The sequence below is a fragment of the Corythoichthys intestinalis genome, chromosome 8 (assembly GCF_030265065.1).
Source record: "Corythoichthys intestinalis isolate RoL2023-P3 chromosome 8, ASM3026506v1, whole genome shotgun sequence".
Lineage (NCBI taxonomy): Eukaryota > Metazoa > Chordata > Actinopteri > Syngnathiformes > Syngnathidae > Corythoichthys > Corythoichthys intestinalis.
The window spans coordinates 50,947,938-50,957,960 of record NC_080402.1 but is presented as its reverse complement, the minus strand read 5'-3'; the positions used below and the strand labels follow the sequence as shown (position 1 = coordinate 50,957,960).

Here is a 10,023-nt window from a genome sequence, read left to right as displayed (position 1 = left end):
TTCCCCCTCAATGGGCTGCATACTAAATCAGATGAAATCGTGACTCCGCTGACGTCATCCACCTGTTGGTGATGCTAGAGCCCTATAATGGTAGGCGTGGCTAACCGGCAGATTAAAAGACTAATTTCTCGTCATCTGCGCTTTGCTAAATTGATGTATATACTCGAACCGTCTCAAAATATGATTCTAATTCATATAATTATAATATTTAAGGCTTTTTTTCTCCTGTCGTACGCACTTTAATATACTGTACTATATTAATTGAGTATTTAAATCATCATAGTTATCTAACAACATGATCTATCCACGGCGTTCTCACAACTGGTCAAAGAACGGATGAAAGTTGAAATGAAGGATGAGCGTTTTCTTCCACACATTCTTTTTATTTGTAAGTAATAAAAATTAACTTTTTGAAATATAAAACATACACATCATTTGAGCCACATCTGTTATACAAACAAGAAATGTTTCAATCAATGCCTGACTTTTTTCAAATTTTCATTCCGTGGAACATATACGTTGTAAACAATCAATGTTTTCCCGTTAATGCTGACGAAGAAAAACAAAAAAGAAACACTTCCAAAGTGGGACAGGACTTGACCAAGATTTATACATTGGTTTGAAAGTTGAAATGATCATTGAGACATCTTTTACAGACTTGTTTGAAACCACTTTGTGAAGCCAAGTCTATTTCCTTGAGTTATCCCACTGCATGGTCCCCAACAGTGGATGAATACATTTTCAATAAATGACTTGGCCCCAGCTTAAGTGGCTGTTGAACATACAGCATATGACTCGCTCTGCATTTGCTTTTATACTTCATAATGCCTGATAGTCTATCAGACAGGATTATGTTGAGACAGAAGTTCTATTTCCATCTAAGTGGATCTGATTTGCATTTGCACTGTACATGTTTTTTTTGATACACCGGCTCCTTGGAGGTATAAAATGATGTGGAATAACATCAGGAGGGGTTGTGAGGTCTGCTCAGGACTACAGTACATCTGTTCAAGGGTATGATTTTGAGAGACGTTCAGCACCTGACCGAGGGACATGGCATAGACTGCAGTTGTGTAATGCGAATGGCTTTAGTTTCTTAGTTTTATCTCTTTAATATTCAATTACGAGCAAACTGTACAACTGCATGCAACATACAAGCGGCCCTACATTACCGATAAGTGGGGGAAAAAAACACACGTATCATGTTTAGTATCTTTTTTCATGTATTTGATCGTTCTACATAAAAAAAATAAAAAAAATGCATGCAGCTCAGAGCAGGTCGTACCGGCCCCTCTTTTACAAGTTGAGAGGGGTCTGTAGGCCAAATGGAGAGTGAACATTGATGCTGTTGTCCTGACATACAGTATCAGTCTGATTGGTTACTTTTACATGAACAGCGTTGCACAATAAAAAGAGTGAGCGATTATTTTTTTTTCTGCTTTTTAGTAACTACACAAAAATTACCAGAACCAGAGATAGTGTCATTTTTTTTTTTTTTTTTCAAAACTAAAGTGTCTGTTGTGTTTTTAAAAAAGTTAAACTTTTAGTTGTAAAAAAAAATCAAGCTCTTGTGCTTAATTCCCAAAAGAACAGAAATTAAAAGTTCAGTAAAAACATTAAAACGTGCTCGGGCGAAGGTCATTTGACAAATATCTAACTTTTCCTTTGGTAAATAAAGATTTCCTTTTTTAGTTTTTTTATAGTGACAATGTATTTCGATGAGATTTAATAGTGACATAAATGTTTATTTGTTGGTCATCCTCCTGGGAGGCCTAATACACATTAATACAAGGACAACTTAATTTAATCTCATGTTTAAAAATCTAAGATGTATCCTATACACCAGTCCCCCCATACCTGCACAAGACTCGCAGACAATAAATAGTTTCGTATCCTTTTTTTTATCGCATGTTTTTTTTTTCTCTCCATGCACACACCAGACTTGACAACATATCATGAGCATTTAACACACTATCAAATCATTTTGTGCAATAGTAACAGAGGAAAAATAAAGAGACGACAAAGCAAACACAGTAAGACAGTATGGCTTCAGAGCAGCCATGGTAAACATTTTGAAAAGAGGATCTTTCGACAGAGAGAGAGACCAGCGATGCGGCTTCAGGGTGTAGGCACCAGAAGAAGGCCGTGTGCTTCCAGACTAAATACCCATGTGGAAGCACCCTGCTATTGGGCAGAGGTGCTGGCAGTCTGATGGGGTTCTAGAGGAGGCTCCTGCAGGCAGTATGCCAGTACACTACCTGCAGGTATGAAGGGAGGTTACCTCTGTCTCGAGTTCATACATTCCAATGCTTACATACAATTCATTGCTTTTCTTAATTCAGCTAAAAGCCACCCTGCTTCATTTGTCACATGGCATTTGTCGTTCATCAACTTCATCATCTCTCAACTTGAAAGCTACTGCTTGCTGTCTGTAGACAGCCCCCAATCTTCAGCATACACAAAGAAAATGGAGATACTGTATTTCTCGAAACTGTTATGGAACACTGAAAACTGGCGCTGCCCACAACAGATTAAATGAACCACAATAGGAGTGATTGTCAGATCTCAACAAAGCTTTCTTGTTGCGATGTGTTTTCTGATTGTTGTTGCTCTACATTTCGGCTTTAGTTTTCTTGTCCTTCCTACAGTGCACGTCGTGAGTTAGTTACTTGCAGAGCTGTTGGCTGTTGGTCCACTAGGATCGGACCCCGGGCGGTCCGGAGGAACTGTCGAGCGACGACTGAGAAGCTCGCCGTGTGAGGGAAGCCAGAGTCGGATCCACCAGAGAAGAAGGTGGGAACAACTTGTACCAACCAATGACTGTGCTTGATAAGTCCAGTTCTTCCAGTAGGATTTGTGCGACCCCCATGAAGCTTTTATGGTCCATGCGACCATAGTCTCCCCACACGATCACCTGAAGGAGGCAGTGAAATCATTGGCTGTGTTAATTTGCAGGCATGAAAATGGGTCAGGGGTTAAAAAGGTGAGAGGGGTTGTGGAGAAAATATGTTCCGATAGAGCTGTCCCAGCCGACTATTTTCACGATAAGTCGACTAATAAAAAAAAAAAGATATATATATATATATATATATATAATATATATATTAACTAATTGAGCAACGAAATTTTTGTTGACGCTTATTCACAAAAACATGATGGAACACTTAAATTCTTCATTAAAGTACAAATAAACATGTAGTTAATCACACATAAACAATGAGGTCAAATGTTGATAGCATTTACTAGTGCAAAAGAATGGAATGTAAACAGATTCAGAACACTGACTTCGCCTTTCCAACATTGTTCAAAACAATTAAAAAAAAAATCTAGCATTATTATAGTATACCACTATATATAATAGTATTATAATAATTATACTATTCATTGCTAATCATATTTTTAAAAAACGGTGTCATTTTAAAGCTATTCTTAGTGTAGAATTTGAATTCTGTAGTATTACAGCATTTACATATTATAGTATTAATTCTCAAGTATGGGGGATTAACTTCAGATATCGTTATTTATATGAACGTGATGTGCTTTTATTTTGCAATGTTCACCGGAAGTACGTTCGCTAAACCGCTAACAGCTTCACACTCCGCTCACTTCACTGTGCGGTGTCACTCATTGTTTTTCTTTCCATTTTTTCGTTTGCAAATGCTGTCAACCAGCTATTTTTGATGTTTGAAGTGTCACCTTTTAACACGTTTGCGTTCTGGCGAAGATTGCCTATTATTTATGGCAGGCTAAAGTAGGTTGTCTTTTTTTTCCCCATCAGTCTCAGTGTAGCAATGCTAACGTTTACAGTGTTTAATATACACGTTTCCTTATTTTGTATGTCTGAACTGTAATTCTACGGCGTGTTGATTACCAATAAACATCTGTGAAATGAACTGGAGTCTCAGAGGTCATCTACAAGCACGCACAAATGTACGCTGTGATAAAACGCAGCCGTGAAAATTATCGCCCTCATTTTTATTTCCCTTGAGACTAGTGACGAGATTTGTCGTTCACTTGAGCAAACGAATCCATTCCGATTCGTTCAGTAAAAAGATTCGTTCAAACAAATCGTTCAACGAATCGTTCGCCCCCCTCATCTCCCTCCCCGCCCAAACGAATCGTTCGGTTACTGAACGGGAAGTGACGTTGCCGAACGAATCACCAAAGACCGCTTCGCAGTATAACTGAACGGGAAGTGACATTGCTTGGTCCCTCCCTCTCTTCCACATTGACCACTCGTCGTAGTTTCAGAAATGAGTGACAGGCGGTATCATTCTGCTTTCACAGACAGCCTCGTCTCCCTCCTGCTGCTGCAAAAGCGAGGGAGAACTTCCGCGTCGTCTGTCCTAGTTCTATGGGCTCAAAGTCATGGCTCGTGCTTGCATTTCGATTTAGGACACGGTTAAACATTTTCCTTTTGTGAGGGGAGTAGGGGGCGGGGGCGCACGGACTTTCTTTAGCAGGTTCTTGATCACACATACAATCACATATACAGCATGTTTGCTGTCACGAAAATAAAAATACATCGAAAGTTTAATTTCTGAATATGGAACGACCAACACATCATATTTACATCTCGCTCTGTTGTATTTTTGTTTTTTAGTATTAAGATGATCGTGTTGAATTTTTGCACTGGTATTAATAAATAAAATAATCCGGTCAGCTCCCCTGTCGTCCCCGCATCTCAGATCGTCAAATGCTGACGAGAAATAATTGTTTGCTCTTTACGATGTCGCCTTTCTACTCTCATTAGTCTGTTAAGAAAAATGTAGACATATTGCGACATCTCCCGTGTCCGCGTGCTTTGTTTTTTGGGCGCTTGAGTAGCACATGATGGACGGATTGACATAATTTGTCAAACCAACCAACACATGACACGAAGAAAAGAAAAAAAACACTCGGAAAAAAATTACATGTATATACAGTTTCATTGCAAATCAGTATTATGGTGATCATATTGTTTTTTTGCACTGGTATTAATAAATAAAATAATCCGGTCAGCTCCCCTGTCGTCCCCGCATCTCAGATCGTCAAATGAATGCTGACGAGAAATAATTGTCAGCTCTTTACGATGTCGCCTTTCTACTCTCATTAGTCTGTTAAGAAAAATGTAGACATATTGCGACATCTCCCGTGTCTGCGTGCGTTGTTTTGGGCGCTTGAGTAGCACATGATGGACGGATTGACATAATTTGTCAAACCAACCAACACCCGACACGCTGACACGAAAAAAAAAAAAAAATACTCGGGAAAAAATTGACATGTATATACAGTTTCATTGCAAATCAGTATTATGGTGATCATACTAAATATTTTTTTCTGTGCACATATGAGGTAAATATCGCTGCCATGAAGCCTCCATATAGTGACAGTTCTCTGCCCGCTTCACTGCCGTCACGCGACCGCAGCTCAGCTTTTGCTTGCCTCGTAGCTACCCGTGTTTTAAATTACTGTAAATTTGATAGTATGTCGTCATAGGCAGTCACGAGTTTGTTGAGAAAAGTACTACTCTAAACAATGCTCGCTAGATTTGTGTGGTGTTTTTGTCTGTTTGAGCAGCATTTGATAGGCTCCACGTTAACAAATATGTGACAAAGTCATTTCCTTTCATTTTCTGATTCATTCACCGCATAGTCATTACTGGAAAATCAAGTTAGCAGCAAGCTAGGTCAGGAACCGGAGGACCGAGTCACTGAACGGGAAGTGACAAAACTCAGTCTTGCCCCCCTGCCTGCACGCTGGCTGCTTATTGGCCACACGTGGACGTGAGTGACAAACGCCCTGATTCTGTTTCCGGTCCCTCCCCTGCCCGCGATGAGGCTGGCGTCTGATTGGTCGTGTGCGATGTCAGAAGACGCTGCCGCTTGCTCAACGCCCTCCCACGCAGCGAACAAGCACCACCTTCATAGAACGAATCAGTGCAGATGATGATTAGTTCGGTCTCGTTCACCAAAACAATTCGTTCAAAAAGAACGAATCGTTCGCGACCGATACAACACTACTTGAGACAAATGGACTCATTGCATATCGTAACAGGCTTAGCAACTTCAATAAAACATGTCGTTTGTTACTTAGATGCAGGGGTGAAAGTGGGCCAGAACGGTCAGGAAAGCAGTTCCGGTATAAGATTCAGGGCCGGAACGCAATTCCGGTATAAGATTCAAGGCCGGAATGCTGTTCTGTTACACGGTGCTTTGATTCCAAAAATATGACGGCAACTGTCAAAACGCTATGTTAAAAAAAAAAAAAAAAAAAAATGCTAAACTGTCACACATGCATTTCATGTCAAATAAAGCGTACCAACATCAGATTTACATGCACAAGTGTTAACAACAAGCATAATAAAGTGCTTGTGGAGCTTAATCCGTTTCCACCGATATTTATTATTTATTTTATTCCACGGACGGCATGGAGGTTTCCCCAGCTGCTGCAGTTATCTGAGTCTGGCGATGATGAGTCATGTCAATGTGCGAATGCACGCAGCAAAGCAAAACGCCTGGACTCATTTATCCGTTCAATTGGCTGACATACTGACATGTGATCAGCAGAGATATTTAGCTCTGATTGGTTCAAATTTGCATGTTTTCTGAAACAGCAAAAAAAAAAAAAAAGTGTTGACTTAATGCGACAAAAAAAGGGCATTGCAACAGAAAATGGATCAAATCTTTAAGAGCAAGGAAAGAATGAGGAGGCTTATTTATCATATTTAGTTTTATTTGCTCTGATGGGGAGGTTCAGAATATCTTAGCTGTCAATGTGCACTTTGGACTTATATTTATTCATTTATGTTAGGCTACTTATTAATTTCCTCATTTAAAAAAGTCAATGTTTGCACAGTCTTCAAAATATATTCCATTTCACTCTCCATATTAAAAGTCATTTGTACTTATTTTTCTGAATGTGTGTCACTTATATCTTTATTATTAAAAAAAAAAAATGTTTACATTAACCTTGTAGGCTGCGCTCCATCATGCTTGTTTGGAAGCACGGTAAGATATGTTTTCTAGCAAAGAGATTAGTGCTGCAACGATTAATCGATTGACTCGAGTATTCGTTTAGAAAAAAATATTCAAATTAAATTTTGCTGATTCGAGTATTCGTTTGATTATTGTGGCATTGCAATGGTTTATTTTGAAAGTGTTTGCATTGTTTTATTGATTTAAGTGGATACACTTCCCTCTTGTCTGCCTCAATTCACATGGGTGAATCCAGCTGCTCCATGTTAAGACCAACATAAGTTTTTGTTTGAGCTAATGTTTTTTTTTAATGCATTCATAATTTAGTTTATGAGTACATTTAGCCTTTTTTTTGTGGGAATATGTGCCTGAACCATTTGTTAAGAGCATTGTTAAAAAAAAAACAATTAAAAATTAAAAGTTAGCATTTTACTGCATTTAAGCTAGCGGACTTTTGCTATGTAAGTTAGCCAACTGTTCTTTTGTTAAACATAGATCCTTATTAAATTATTTTTTTTATACCGTTTGAGGCTCAGCTCATGTATATGAACTTTTCATGTTCCTTATCCGATTACTCGATTATTCGACAAACTAGTTCATTGATTAATCGACTACTAAAATAATCGATAGCTGCAGCCCTAAAAGAGATAATATGCAATGCTGCGACAGCCTTTACAGGTCTGTGCTGAGTGATCATCAGATGCGAAATGTAACTCCTAGCGTTAGCGTAGCATTACCATTCACTTCAGAATGGCGAGTGTCCTCTCATAACACTGGCCAATTACATTTAGCTGTTAGCCCACTTCAGCTGCTTTGTTTGGTGAATGAGCAATTACTGGGAAATACTAATTGCTTCCAACTTCAAGCTAGACTCTAATAATAGCGAAACAAAAAATAAAAATCCCAGACTAGTGTTAAATGCTTGGACATTTTTTTACATATCGTTCGTGGCTTCCAGGTGGGTTACATTGAAAATGACGTGCAGTGAGCCCTTGCTACTTCGCGTTTCACGCTTCGTGCCCGCAGTCCATCACTGATTTTTTTTTTTTTTCAATTAAAAAAAAAAAAAATTAATAAATGCAGTTTTTTAAGGAGCTGTCCCAATCCGATTACGTAGTCTCTCACTCTTGCCCCTGCCGCTTTTGTTGGTCAGGCAGTTCGATCTTACCAGATACACTTCAAAGCGCCGCATGCGTCAATCATCGTTGTTAAACAGTTGCTGTAGCAACTCATTGTGTTTAAGTGAGCAGCCAGTTAGTTTTTTAAAATGATACTTTGAGAAAAAAGTGAAAAAAACATGTCTTTACATAACTATTTCCAATGCAAAATCTGAATAAATACATTGAACAAAAAAATAAAAATTAATAAATAAATAACCGTGAAAAATGAGGGATCACTGTACTGCTTTTCCTGCTGAGTGTGTACTGTATTATCATCACCAAGTTGGCATTGTCTTTGTGGACACTACAATACAGAAAGACGAAATGTTTAGGAGATTTCATCGACTAAAACTAGACAAGGAAACATTTTTTACATGACTAAAATATGATTAAGATTAATAAGTATTTTTGTCCAAAAGACAAAGATTAAAACAAAAACTAAAAGGGCTGCCAAAAACAACACTGCTTCCAGGTCAAGGGTCATTTTTGCCATGGGAATTGTTATGTACTTACATTTTTATGTTCATTTGCATGCATTATGTAGCCTTTTATTCTTAGTTAAAGCAATCATGCATTCACATTTTGGTTAGTTTTAACATATACCATTTGGTGTCATAAGAGTAAGCTCATATATATAAGTCTTTTGAAGACCACAAAGAGGTAACATGAACCCCCCTCAGTCTACTGACGTGTTTGTTCATCTAATCAAAACAACCCCCAGAACTGTTCCTTGTTGACCACTGGTTTGAATGAGTAAAGTAAATGCCCACTAGATTGTAAAATGTGAGGTATATATTGGAGTCGGATGCTGTCATGTGTGTGCCTCAATCATTAAACTTGTGTTTGTTGTTTGATTGCACCCTGAGACTCTCAGCCTTTGTGTGTCGACTCCGTTTCTAGTAAAGCCTCCAGAAAAGAAAATGAATGCGCGGCGCTGTGAGTACGAGTTCGAGAGCCAACGCCAACAGAACATAGAAATAAACATGGGGATGAAATATAGTACATTTCACTCACCTGTAAGACTTTACCCTGTGGACTTTCCTCGAACAACAGCGCTTGCTGGTACAGTGGGTCAAGAGTTTTCCGTGCAATCTTGGTTTTCTTTTTGGCTACATATGCGCCATTATTTAACAAATAGACCTTGACATAAGGTGCTGCAGACAGATAAAACAATGGGCTTAGTGGAGGCATTTTGAAAGGAGAGTGAACCATGGTGAAATAACAATTCTTTCCCGCCAGGCTCTTAATATGCAGTGTTGTTTTCGTCAACAATGACAATAACGAAAATATTTCGGCGATGAACAATTTTTTAGTGATGATGACGTGACAAGCTAAAAATGCAGCTGGGGAGACTAGGGGGGCTTTCACACTTGCACTGTTTGGTCCACTTTACGGACTTGAGTTCTTTTTCTCAGATATTCCACTTTGTTTTGTAAATGTGGACGCGCATCCGAATTCTAGATCGGTCCAAACAAACGAACTCTGGTCCGCTCAGAAATCGTGGGTCTCAGTCCGCTTTAAGCGCACCCTGCTTCATATGTGAATGCAACCGGAGCAGGGTGTGCTTTTGCTATTTTACGTGCCGCGTCACAGCGTGAAGCTGTGATTATCCAAGCTGTGACGCTATGCTCAGTGCATGCTTAGAAGCGGAAGTACAGCACGCACGCTATTCAAAATTAACAATGGCAAGAGGACAGACAATTAACCATGACTAAATGTTATTGTGCTGCGCTAAGCACACTGCAAATCTATAACGTTTTACCCATATTATTTTTCTTAAATCTAATCAAATAATTTTCTCCATCGTGTTTTGAGTCTTCAAGATTAGTTAACAGATTGAAATGTCAGATTATTTCACTTACTTTAAGTAAACATTAGTATTTGTTCTTATTAAGACCATACATCTA

At 38.7% G+C, this 10,023-nt stretch overlaps 1 protein-coding gene across 14 annotated transcripts in view; it reads right to left on the bottom strand.

The window, feature by feature from the left end:
* Window positions 1–282: 282 nt before the first annotated feature.
* rims1b (regulating synaptic membrane exocytosis 1b) overlaps window positions 283–10,023 on the bottom strand; it is a 141,668-nt gene continuing 131,927 nt past the window's right edge. For 3 of the 14 annotated variants that reach the window (XM_057842453.1, XM_057842454.1, XM_057842455.1), the window contains 2 exons: window positions 9,131–9,270; window positions 285–2,914 (listed from right to left, as the gene is read on the bottom strand). In XM_057842453.1, the coding sequence (XP_057698436.1) occupies window positions 2,696–2,914; window positions 9,131–9,270 (359 nt within the window). In that variant the 3' untranslated portion in view covers window positions 285–2,695. Of the gene's footprint in view, window positions 2,915–9,130; window positions 9,271–10,023 lie in introns of all 14 variants that reach the window. The other 11 variants (XM_057842459.1, XM_057842462.1, XM_057842463.1 and 8 more) reach the window with 6 other exon arrangements.